The sequence below is a fragment of the Panthera tigris genome, chromosome X (genome assembly GCF_018350195.1).
Source record: "Panthera tigris isolate Pti1 chromosome X, P.tigris_Pti1_mat1.1, whole genome shotgun sequence".
NCBI lineage: Eukaryota > Metazoa > Chordata > Mammalia > Carnivora > Felidae > Panthera > Panthera tigris.
In genome coordinates this window covers 37,973,618-37,986,970 of record NC_056677.1, presented here as the reverse complement: position 1 = coordinate 37,986,970, position 13,353 = coordinate 37,973,618, and the positions used below count along the sequence as shown (strand labels likewise).

General features: G+C 43.9%; 1 protein-coding gene and 1 non-coding gene across 2 annotated transcripts in view; both read right to left on the bottom strand.

The window, feature by feature from the left end:
• LOC102961954 overlaps positions 1 to 13,353 on the bottom strand; it is a 69,858-nt gene that overhangs the window by 42,666 nt on the left and 13,839 nt on the right. Inside the window, exon 2 of the mRNA XM_015538513.2 lies at positions 6,080 to 6,174. Coding sequence (XP_015393999.2) covers positions 6,080 to 6,174 — 95 coding nt within the window. The remainder of the gene's footprint in view (positions 1 to 6,079; positions 6,175 to 13,353) is intronic.
• Positions 9,796 to 9,902, bottom strand: LOC122235656. The gene has a single exon (XR_006213682.1). It is a non-coding gene; the product is annotated as a U6 spliceosomal RNA (small nuclear RNA).

Sequence of the window (13,353 nt, the reverse complement as noted above, 5' to 3'; positions counted from 1 at the left end):
AGACTAGATTATAGGAGGCCAGGGTGAGAGCAGGGAAATCAGTTAGGAAGCCATTGAGGCATCTGGCTTAGAGATGGCGGTGACTGCCCCCAGGAGTTGCCATGGTAGCGGTGCAAAGTGTTGGATTCTGGATGTATTTCGAAGGCAGAGCCAACAGAATGAATGTGAGGCATGAGCATATTGGGTGTGACTCTGAATTTTTCGGAACTGTCATCCTTTCCATCAAGGCTGCTGGAACGGCGGTCTTGAAGGAGAAAGTCAGAAGTTCAGATTGGGTGTGTGAAACGTGAGCTGTCTGTTCAGCATTCAGGAGGCCCGCAAATTTCCGATTTCCGTGTCAAGGCAGCAGAGTGTATTTTATACAACATTTTACTGATTCCAATGGGGAGAGGTAACCAGGGCTTCCATTCTGCCACAAGACCAGAAATGAAGTGTGCCTCTGACTTCTTTAAACTAACCCTGCGGCGCCTGGGAGGCTCAGTCAGTTAAATGTCCGACTGTCTCAGTTTTGGCTCAGGTCACAATCTCACAGTTCATGAGTTCGAACCCCGAGTTGGACTTTGCACTGAGCGCAGAGCCTGCTTCAGATTCTGTGTCTCCCTCGCTCTCTGCCCCCCTCCCGCTCGTGCTCTGTCTCTAAATAAATAAATAAATAAATAAGTAAGTAAATAACTTTTGAAAATAAAATAAATATAAAACAAAACTGGTTAAAGTACTTGCTTTAACCAAGCAAGAAGGAGTCGTGGGAATTTCCAAACATGATGTCTTTAGATGACAGACACTAAAGCCAATAATCCTAAGTGCAGGATTATGAGGCATATTGCAGAACATTTCCTTTTTTTATCATACAAATTGTTACAACACTATCGACTATACTCCCTATCCTGTACTTTTCTCATGTCTGTGACTTACTTATTTTATAACTGGAAGTTTGTACCTCTTAATCTCCTTTACCTATTCTGTCCACCCCCAGCCACCTCCTTTCTGGCAACCACCAGTTTGTTCTCTGTACATAGTGTGCTTCTGGTTTTGTTGGTCACCTATGCATTCATTTGTTTTCTTTTACAGGATGCTTCTTTACAAAGGTGAAAGATTCTTTTACTTTAAAGTTTATTCTTATTTACTTTGAGAGAGAGAGAGAGAGCAAGCAGGGAAGGGTCGGACAGAGACAGAGACAAAGAATCCCAAGCAGGCTGCATGCTGTTAGTGCAGAGCCCGACGTGGGGCTCAAACTCACAAACCATGAGATCATGACCTGAGCCGAAATCAAGAGTCAGATACTTAACTGACTGAGCCACCCAGGCACCCCTGTCCATTGTTTCTATTTAGTGGAGTCCTGGTGGTACTTTCCCTGATGGTACTTTCCCTGATGATATTAAGGCAACAACACAAATTAATTAATTTGGTCCTGAAGAATTACAGAGGAACCACACGAAGGAAAAACTGGGAAGTTCTAAACTGACAGGAGATCTATCTGAACAGTGGCCAAGTGACAACACCAAACGTAGTATTTCGGTACTTAAAGATCCAGAGTAACTGTTAGGGCGTCTCCACCCCAAATTATCCTAATTGACTCAGAATTGCTCTTACAGGGGAGCCTGGGTAATGATCTCAGAGTTCGTGAGTTCAAGCCCTGTGTTGGGCTCCGTGCTGAGAGTGGAGCCTGTTTGGGATTCTCTCTCTCTCTCTCTCTCTCTGTCGCTCCCCCACTTGCTCGTGCATGCGTGCTCGTTCGCTCTCTCTCTCTCTCTCTCTCTCTGTCTCTCTCAAAAATAAATAAACTAAAAAAAAAAAAAAGAAAAGAAAAGAATTGGGGTGCCTGGGTAGCTCAGTCGGTTAAGTGCCCGACTCCTAGATTTCGGCTCAGGTCATGATCTCATAGTTCGTGAGATCGAACCCCACACTGGGCTCTGCACTGACAGCGAGGTACCTGCTTGGGATTCTCTCTCTCCCTCTCTGCCTCTCTCTCTCTCTCTCTCTCTCAAAATAAATGAAAAAAATAAAAATTAAAAACTTAACAAAAATAAATAATAAATATTTTAAAAATTGCTCTTAGTAGAAATTCTAACAATATCCAGTTCAGTTTCTTATTAAATACCATTTCTGTTCCTTTTTCTCAAAGCCCTTTATTCTCCTTCTATTCACTTGAAATCTTACAAATGTTAATTCCTACTTTGTAAGCATTTCGAAGCGCATTTCAAAGTTCTTTCCTCATATACCTAAAGAGTTACAATTATGCTTCACACACAATACTTCCTGTATGGTGCTGACGTATGTAAATGATACCGCCTGAAAAATCAGCCTGGGGCAATAACACAGATGGGGACAGGCATGTTGGAATTCTCATTTCCTTTAGATCAAGAAACTTGTTCTTACCTGAAAATCTGCAACATGACTGATGCTCCTATTTAATAACCAAAAGGTTTTAGAGATAAGAAAGGAGGGCTAAGGAATAGCTGAATAACTATCGCCAAACTGAAGGCATAATCTTCTGAAAATGACAGGGGACTTGTATCTAATAAGGTCAGACACGCAGAATATGCAATCCTTCTTTTGCACTACAACACACTGTCTTCAACTAGAACTTGAAGTTGCCAGGGAGCTTGAAGTACATTTAGATTGTATCTCACGGCCCGGGTGGGAAGACAGAGATGTGAGGTGCCAGAAGGACTTGGCCCAGGTTAAGAAGGGATGTCAGGTAGTACAGGGGCCAGAATCTCAGTCTCCTCAATTCCAGACCAATAGCTTCCCGGTGCAGTGGGAAGCGCTCAGAAATTCTCCAGATACAATTAATCGGGATTCATTTAAAGCAAGCAAGCAAACACACCCCACAGAGCAGCACTGCAGTAACATCCCCTGGGGAGCTCGTCGAAATGCAGATTTGGATTCAGTGGGTCTAGGACCAGGGGCCTATGATTCTGCATCTCTATCAAAGCTCCTGAGGGGGAGGTGACTCTGAGGCTACTGGTCCATGGATCACACTGAGTAGCAAGGCTGTAGAACACTCTTAGAACTGAGTAAAGTGAAAACAGACCCATGGTATATCCCTGTGTGTATCTTTTTTTTTTCATCCCTGCGTGCATCTCAAAAGGTAGGGGGACGCCTGGGTGGCTCAGTCGGTTAAGTGTCCGCCTTCGACACAGGTTATGATCTCAAGGTCTGTGAGTTCGAACCCCACGTCGGACTCTGTGCTGACAGCTCAGAGCCTGGAGCCTGCTTCGGATTCTGTGTCTCCCTCTCTCTCTGCCCCTCCCCTGCTCATGCTCTGTGTCTCTCTGCCTCTCAAAAAGGAACAAATGTTAAAAAAATAAAAAATAGAAAATCATAAAAAGGTAGGAAGCAGGGGTGCATGGGTGGCTCAGTCGGTTAAGTGTCAGACTCTCAATTTCATCTCAGGTCATGATCTTATGCTTTTGAGAGTTCGAGCCCTATGTCGGGCTCTACCCTGACAGCGCAGAGCCTGCTTGAGATTCTTCCCCTCTCTCTCTCTCTCTCTGCCCCTCCCCTGCTCGCACTATCTCCATCTTTCTCAAAAATAAATAATAAATAAATAACTTTAAAAACGTAGGAAGCAAATGACAGGGGGAGCATGGCCTGGTCTAACGGAAAAACATAGTCTACAATATTCTAGTTCACATGTTGGTTAGCTATTCCACATCCACTCATATTGCCTTTTCCATGCCTGCTTGTATTATGCAGTCTGGAAATGCTAAATGCTTGCTTTCCCGGGCTCCCCAGCAGCTAAGGGCATAGCTATAGACTAAAGCAAATGTCTGCTGGGGGTCTTCTGGTAAAGGAAAAGCTTTGTTGCAGATAAAGCTGGGGCCGCCTCACCACAAAACAGGCTCTTAACTACAGAGAACAGGGGCACCCGGGTGGCTCAGTCAGTTGAGCGTCTGACTTCAGCTCAGGTCACGATCTCGCAGTTCATGAGTTCGAGCCCCGCATCGGGCTTTGTGCCGACAGCTCAGAGCTTGGAGCCTGCTTCGGATTCTATGTCTCCCTCTCTCTCTGCCCCTCCCCCACTCTCACTCTGTCTCTCCAAAATAAATAACTACAGAGAACAAACTGATGGTTACTAGAGGGGAGGTGGGTAGGGGGATGGATGAAACAGGTGATGGGGATTCGGGAGTGCACTGGTCGTGATGAGCACCGGTTGTCCTATGGAAGTGACGAATCACTGTATTGTACACCTGACACGAAGGTTACACAGTATGTTAAGTAACGGGAATTTAAATACAAACTTAAAAAGAAAACCTCGTCTTGCCTCTTCATCCTCTTTCCTGTCCTCAGTGAGGACTGATGCTCAGAGTTACAGCAGCCATCTGGTGCCCATTAGGCAATAAGACAATAAGACAACATGCAAAGAATGGCTGAGCAGAAGACAGAAAGAGCATAAAGCCTTGATGACAAAGCCGAGCCCCCCCACCGCCCCCTGCCCTGCGCCAGTCTGGACTCCTTGCCACCAGACCACTTCTTATGCAAAATAACTGCATGTTTGGATTGCTCAAGCCATTGTGACTAGCGCTGCAGAAGCCATTTTGCTGTAAGCCCAACACATCTTATTAGATAGATGCTGCCTCTCTTTCCGGTCACTGCAACCGGCTGCTTTCGTCCTGTGGATCTCCAGCCTTTACCACTCCATTTGCAGGCTGGAGGAAAGGCTCTCATTAATGACCTAACTGACAAACACAGGGGCTTCCTCTTTCCTCCACCCATCTGCCTCTGCCACCGCTGCTTCGCTTTGGCTCCGCTGCCTCTGCACCCATTAAATCTGCATGCTCCCCAAACCTCTGCCTTTGGCCCTATCTCCTCCCCACCCCATGTCGTCTCCCTGTGCGCATCCATCAGCTCCCACAGACTTGACTGCCTACGACCGTGGCCTTGAATAATGGCAAGCAATACTTGGGATGCGGTTTTTTGTTTTTTTTTTTTTCTAGAATGGTGACATCAGCCCAAGTCTAAAACGGCAGTGATGTAGCAAGAACTGAGCTTCGTCCTCATGTCTAGCCGACCTTACCCAAGCAAAGAGTGTCCCTCCCAACAGCTCTCCTCTTAGGAAACAGGGGCCAAGGACAAAGTTGCACAAAAATATGCATTTTGCTTCTGCTTACTGTAGCCGCACTTTTTTTCTTTCAAGTTTATTTATTTACTTATTTGCTTATTACAGAGATTGCACAAGCAGAGGGAGGGGCAGAGAGAGAGAGGGAGAGACAGAATCCCAGGCAGGCTCCATGCTGTCAGCACAGAACCCGACATGGGGCTCGAACACACACACCGCGAGATCATGACCTGAGCCAACATTAACAGCTTGACTCCTAACCGACTGAGCCACCCATGTAGCCATACTTCTTTTAAGTTGTGTATCCTTAAATAAATAAAGATGGAACCTATACTCTGTGTGTGTGTGCGCATGTGTGTTACGGGTATACAGTCATTTCAAGTCCAGTCAAACCGTAACCCCATCTGAGACACTACCTAGTCTACTGAGGTCTCTGGTATGGAAGTTATGACAGTGTACTGAAGTTATTTGTTCACGTTTGTTTTCATCACTAGACTATAAGCTACTGAAGGTCAGAGGCGTTCACTCTTCAGTGAGTGTTTATTTGGTTTGGTTTTGTTTTATTTTTATTTTTTCAATTAACATCCAAGTTAGTTAGCATACAGTGCCACAATGACTCCAGGAGTAGATTCCTTCATGCCCCTTCCCCATTCCGCAGCCCCTCCAGCAACCCTCTGTTCGTTCTCCATATTTATGAGTCTCTTCTGTTTTGTCCCCCTCCCTGTTTTTATGTTATTTTTGCTCCCCTTCCCTATGTTATCTGTTTTGTCTCTTAAAGTCCTCACATGAGTGAGGCCATATGATATTTGTCTTTCTCTGACTAACTTCGCTTAGCCTAATACCCTCCCGTTCCAGCCACGTAGCTGCAAATGGTCAGTGAGTGTTTGTTGACCACAACAGATGCTTACTTGTTGGAGTAGCTGAAGGCTCTAGAGGACACATGGCTTCTGTGCCTTCCATCGCTCCCACTTCTAGTTTGAGTGAGAAATCATACGTTAAGCATTAAAAATCACTTACCCTCACAGTGTATGTTCTTCCTCCAACTCTGTCCCGCGCTTCTAAGACCAAAACATTCACTTCATGTTCAGCTAAGAGTTTGGCGGCAGACAGCCCTACGAGGAAAATTTAAAAAAAAAATCAAGGAACATGTTGAGACCTGAACATGAAACATCCAAGATTTAGCCAGATCTACACATAAAATGAGTGCAGGAAGGACATCCTTCATAATCCACAGATTCTGCTATCTTTCTAATAAACTCCGACCACAATGTGATTAACTGAGCTACGAGTTTTATCATCTATCCTCTGTTACATTAACATAATGCTATTATCCATCATGAGGCTGGTTGACAAAATGTAATAATTTTTTTCATTTAAATTCAAGTTAGTTAACATACAGTGTAGTCTGGGTTTCAGGAGTAGAACCCAGCGATTCATCTCTCATATAGGACACCCAGTTCTCATCCCCAAAAGCACCCTCCTTAATGCCCATCACCCTTTTAACCCATCCTCCCACCCACTTCCCCTCCAGCAACCCTCAGTTCGTTCTCCGTGTTTAAGAGTCTCTGATGGTCTGCCTCCCTCTATGTTTCTATCTTATATTTCCTTCTCTTCCCCTGTGTTCATCTGTTGTTGTTCTTAAATTCCACAGTGATAATGCAATCTTACTTAAGAGAATGTGTCGAACCCTCAGTCAACCCTTATCGCGCCCTTCATCCAGAAATCCTGATGGTATAAAGAGAAGGGTATGTTTTCCTGGAAACTTCCTCTGGCTACACCAGCCCTCAGTATATCTGTGCTTTTCTCAAGTTAAAAAACCCTTGTAATCACCTCCCATGATTTATCTCTGGATTACATGTTTGCTAGTTGTTTTTCCCACTAGATTCCAAGTTCCCAAAGGGAAGAACCATGCGTCGCACTTCCCTCATTGGCTCAAAGCACAGGTTTTTATGTGTAAATAAAAACTGTCATAAAAGATCGATTTAAAACCCGGTACAGTAATACCAGAAAAGTAGGGAAAATATGGTGGACTGACATTATAACAAGGATGTGTGCTATTAACATGACTTGTCACTGATGTTAATCCTGATTACCTGGCTGAGGTGGTATTTGCCAGTTTTCTCCACTGTAAAACTACTCCTTCTCCCGTCCAATCCTGTATTCTTTGGAAGGAAGTCTATGCACACCCCACACTTTTTAAGACGTGGGGAATTATGTTCCACTTCTTTGAGGGTGATGTGTCTATATAAATTATTAAGAATTCTCCCACACGGTAGATTTCTCTCCCTCCCCCGTTTATTTACATATTCAATCATGACCTTATTACATCAGTGTGGACCCACAGATAATTGTATTACACTTTGGGTTATAATCCGATAGTATGTTATTTATTTTGTTGCTCAAACCCTTCCAGCTTTGGTCTCTGAGAGTTCTTTCAGTTGGCTCTTGTGTCACTCTGACATGGCCCCATCACTGTGTGTGTGTGTGTGTGTGTGTGTGTGTGTGTGTGCTTGTGTGTGTGTTTGCTTGGGCGCTTCCTTACTTTCTGGTAGGCTCTTTCTGTTCTAGGCTCAGCTTGTGTCTCTCTGTGCAGCCCCCGAATCAGCCATTTCTCCGATGAGCCTTGACAGCATTAGAAACCAAGATTTGGGCTCTAGGTGTGCTCGTTGCTGCTCACAGATCTCACAGATCTCTCAGCTCACAGAGTAAGGAAATCTATGTCGGCACACACTTATTTTCAAATCTACGTTGTTTTTGCACTTCCAATGCTAGCTTATGCCTAGTTATCTTTAAACTCCCGTTACGAAAAGTACGAAGCAGACTAGAGATAAACACACTTCAAAGAGAAAAAGAGGGTTTGTTAGCATATTAGGGTGAAAGAGACATAAGAAGGGCACCTGGGATAAGTTGAGTAAAATGGTATAAACGTGATTTTAAAACTCAGTAATCTGATAGCTCACTTCTGACAGTATACATCCGGAAGACAGCAATCGTTTCCCTGGTGTTGGCATTAGTATTGTCATTTTGAGGCTATTATGGATGTAGTGTGGGATAAAGCGAATGCAGAATCAGGCCGATGTCACTGAGAACCAGGGTTTTTGGCCTGGGGATAAGGAAATTCAGATAGAAGAACAATGACATTAAGTAAAAATCCTGTAGTCCTGAATATGAATTGGAATTGCTGGTATGATCTCCGGCTAGATTCTATCTTCAAAAAATACAGGGGCGCCTGGGTGGTTCAGTCAGTTATGCATCTGACTTTGGCTCAGGTCATGATCTCATGGTTCGTGGGTTCAAGCCCCACATCAGGCTCTGTGTGGACAGTCCAGAGCCCGGAGCCTGGAGCCTGCTTCGGATTCTGTGTCTCCTTCTCTCTGCCCCTCCTTCCCTCTCTCTCAAAAATAAATAACATTAAAAAAATACATATTTCTTAGTCCTGCCCAGTGAAAAAGCTTGGAAAAAATTACCTACCTAGAAGCAGTGAACACTCCCAACACCCAGATTCTGGTTCCTAAACAATGAATTTCCAATGAAATGAATCATGGCTTGTGACCTATTTCAGCTGTAGGGTAGGAAATGTGCAAAGATGGATCTGGAACCAGTCATACCAGGAAGTGAGGGCTACGTGAGACTGCCTGGATTGTGACAGAAAGGCTCAGGAACCTACCTATAGAAACTCCCACTGGCCAGAGATGGAAGAATTTGAGTATCAAATCAAAATAACAGCAAGAGGGAGAGGGGGTGGAGAAAAAAACCCAAAGAATCCCAACTGCGATGCTGAAATCCACGAATTCATAACGATATTAAACAAAGAAAAATTCTCATTGGTTCATCTTTGGAGAATGCTAAGGAACCACCTTACCAGTTTGAAAATGACTGAAAGAAAAGAATCTGACAGTCATCCTACCTTTCCTATTTGCAGTGAACCTCAAAGCAACCAAGTAGCTAACAAAGGGAGGTTTTGTTGTATAAAAGTACGCTGGCTAATAAGTAAAGACAAGTAAAATTAGAATATCAGCATTTTGCGGGGCGCCTGGGTGGCTCAGTCAGTTAAGCGGCCGACTTCGGCTCGGGTCATGATCTCACAGTTCGTGAGTTTGAGCCCTGCGTCGGGCTCTGTGCTGACAGCTCAGAGCCTGGAGCCTGCTTCAAATTCTGTGTCTCCCTCTCTCTCTGTCCTTGCCCCACTTACAGTCTGTCTGTCTCTCTCTCTCTGAAAAATAAAATAAAACCAGTAAAAAAAATATTTTTTTTAAAAAAGAATATCAGCATTTTGCGCCCCCTAATTGATGGATCTAGTGTAATAATCATTAACATCTGCTAACGTCACACAAAAAAAGAAAGAGAACCAGATGTTATCTGCCTCCCGATGGAAGAAGTAGTTAGGAAGGAAGGGGAGCAAACACTAAATTCTAACGTAATCAAGCCTCCAGATCTGATACTCAGGGGCCAGAGGAACACGTTTAAATAACACTACCAGATGCAATCAACAAAATCCAGATTGCAGGAACTGATACAGGACTACTCTGTTTTATTTTTTATTCTTTTTAAGGTTTATTTATTTATTTATTTATTTTTGTTCTTTTTTTTTTAATATATGAAATTTATCATCAAATTGGTTTCCATACAACACCCAGTGTTCATCCCAACAGGTGCCCTCCTCAATACCCACCACCCACCCTCCCCTCCCTCCCACCCCCCATCAACCCTCAGTTTGCTCTCAGTTTTTAAGAAAAAAGATGGAACGCTTCATGAATTTATGTGTCATCCTTGCACAGGGGCCATGCTAATCTTCTCTGTATCATTCCAATTTTAGTATATGTGCTGCCGAAGCGAGCACAAGGTTTATTTATTTTTGAGAGACAGAGAGCGTGCAGGAGGAGAACAGAGAGAGGGAGACAGAGAATCCAAAGCAGGCTCCACGCTATCAGCGCAAAGCCTGATGCGGGGCTTGAACCCACGAACCATTAGATCATGACCTGAGCCAAAGTCGGATGCTAAACCGACTAAGCCACCCAGGCACCCCAACCCTGGCTTATTTTTTTTAACTACTTGCCTGCACCCGCTTTTTCTCCCCTTTATCCTTTGCAGGCTTCCCCTACAATAAATCTCTTACAATGGCGAGTTCTGTCTTGATGTCTGCTCTCAGAAGACCCAGACTGACACGGTACTTTGTTCATATACAGAATCAAGGATGAATTTGGGTCTAGAAGACCGAGCATGCGGGGAGGCTAAAGCATAATATCCAGCCCTGCTATCTGCCAATGTCTGTTTGTACGTAGTTTTGACCTGTTCAAGTACAATGTACCCTTACATTGTTGACATTCATCAAAGATTTAGGCATGCAACAAATCTTTGGAATCTGCTCACAAAGAAAGCATCCATCCCGTGACATTTAAATAAATGCAAACCAAGGTCTGCAAACCTTGGTGCAATATGTTTTCTGGGACAGAGCCAAAGGCAGATTCTGCTGCTGGTCATTTAAAAAAGGACGAAGGTGTTATTAAAAGCATGCTTGTGCACACATCTGTTCTTATGTCAAACTACCACTCTGTATTTAAAAGCAGAGAAAGGCAGATACGAAAAGGTTAATTTGTTCCCAGTTCACCTTAACCAATGGAACTATAAACCAATTAGAAAAAGACAGCCAGGGGTTTATTAGAATTAATCGGTAGCTCCTCTTCTAAAGCAAGGGACACCAACCCTCTGCGTGTTGCCTGCGGAGAGGCAGAGGTGGCTTTGACTTCCAGCAGCAGTGGGTCCCGTGGCGTCCTGTCGGTTTGGTGCTACGCATACAGATCAACTTCATGTGCCTTTCCTGTTACCCCTCCGCAACCAGCCCTCGGGGTAGACTTCATTATCCCCATATTCTCTATGGGAAAGCCAAGTAACCAACAGGACCGCAACAAAGTCTCCTGAAAGGTGACTGGTTTTACTTCTCACACGCTCAGTTGGAGCCTGAATAAAATCCAATCTAATGTGTAACTCTAAATAAGCTTGGTGAATCGCCTTCTCGGCCTTTTGCCTAAGATCTAGTAAATAAGCTGGGTGAGTGGCTTAATAATACATAAGCACCCTTCGGGAAGCTAAAGGGGGGGGGGGGGGGGGGAAGCAGAGCCAGCTGAGCCAGGACAATGATCACACCAGCGACGAAAGTCATTTTGCAACTGGCCATTTAAGGCTACAAACAAAATTTAAAAACTGACCATTCCAATGGTGGCTTCTGCACTACAGGAAAATGGCTGGTCCTATCTCAGCAAGGAAAGTGTCAACTCTTAGTTTAAGAAATAAGGAAAATGTTCAAAACATTTTATAAGGATTTCAGAGGGGGGCAATGGTTTTAAAAAGGTCTTGGGAGTTTGAGGAGGGAAGACGTAAGTCACTGAGAAAAGTATGTCTTCTACGGTGCTGAATAAATGGGGTTCTGGTGTTTCAGTTTGTGTGTTTATTGTGAACAACACCCTGATGAGGAACTTCCACGACCACCGGACGGTGAGAAAATATAGAATACGGAAAGAAAAGCAAGGTGCCATTAAAAAAAAAAAAAAAAGTTCTTTTTGAATAAGAACCAATAACTAAGTTTGAATAAATAACTCAGTCAAAAATAAAGCACAGGGAAATACTTGGGGTCCAGAAATGTAGCAACTGTGGCTGTTGATTTGAATGAAAAAAAAATGAAGATGATGCCTGCTTCAAGATGTAAGTCTTAGATTCTACTCCTTAACTCTTGTTTTTTTAATTCGAGAGAGAGAGAGAGAGAGCACGCCTGCGAGTTGGGGAGGGGAAAATCTCAAGCAGGCTCTCCGCTCAGCACAGAGCCCAACGCGGAGCTTGATCCCATGACCTTGGGATCATGATGTGAGCGGAAATCAAGAGTTGGATGCTCAACCGATTGAGCCACCCAGGGACCTCCTTAGCTCTTTTTTTGTTCCTATTCTGTGTCTCACTGTGCATCCTACCCTCCATCACCACAGAACTCAATAATCACTTACAGAAAAAAAAAAAAATCAGATCACAACTACACAGATTAGCTTAAGGGCTTTGAGTTTATCTTTCAAAAACATTTATTGAGCTTTTTTTTTTTTTTTTTTTTGGTAAATGGGATGACACTGTTAGAAACAAAGTGTTTTTAACTATTTTTTTATTTCTTTAGGTAACCTCTACACCCGTGGGTCTCAAACTCACAACCCTGAGATCAATAGTCACGTGTTCTACTGACTGAGCCAGCTGGAAGCCCCAGAAAAGAAAAGGTTTTTACGTCTGAAGGCAAGCCACCAAATACAGTATAGCTACTAGAAAATAGCTGCCATCTATCACCAGACAACGCGGTTACAATACCATTGACGATATTCCCCATGCTGTGCCTTTCAGCTCCATGACTTACTCCTTCCTTAAAAAGATTTTATAATCAAGTATTTGTTATTTTCATATTTGTTATGAAAAGAGAAAATCTCATATTAAATCTATTTCATCTTGTTCTCAAGAAATATAGATTCGCCAGAGCTAAGAGCACTTTCATTCATTTCCCTATCATTTCATTGCCACATGGAATCTTGAGTGATAGAAGAGACTCGCCCCTGATCCAGCCCTCCAGCAACACACAGCCCCCACTCCCCCTGCCCGAGATAAGGAAAGGGTCTGATACCATGGTATGCTGCTAAGTGGTTAACAACCGTCTCTGGGCTGGGGAGAGGGACGGGGCCACCTGATTTGAACCATTTGGGTTTCCCCAGTGTATAGACACTCCCATCATGTCTGATTTCAAACTACTTATTTCAAGCTACTAACGTAGGATCACCGAATGTGGAATTGGAAAGAGGCCTCTCCGGCCAGTAAAAGCTGGCTCCCACACACACTGTCAGAGCTAGAAACTCATGGCCTCAGATCAGAGAGGGGAGGGATAAAGTCAGGGAGAGGAGAGTGTCTGTTAAGTGTATGAGATTCATTGGGTTGTAAGGGATGAAGGGCCACCTTGGAAAGGTGTCCTAGACTCTCAGTTTCCCTAGTGTCGGAAGTCTATGGTTCTCCCCTGGTTCTTCCATGGAGGGAACGGTTCTTCCCTCCATTTGAAGGAAGAGGTCTAAGGGGCATTGGCAAAATCTACCATCCCTCACGCCTGCACAGACAGTTCTTTCTCTCCCCCATCTTGGCAAACCAAAATCCTTAGGCGCAAAAGAGCCCAGGACTCCCAAATGTCCTGTGGTTTTCCATGAGAGTACAGAGCCCCAAGCAGCTACATTCACAAAGAGTTTGGTAAGGACTTATCAAATAAATAAGGATCTGATCACTTT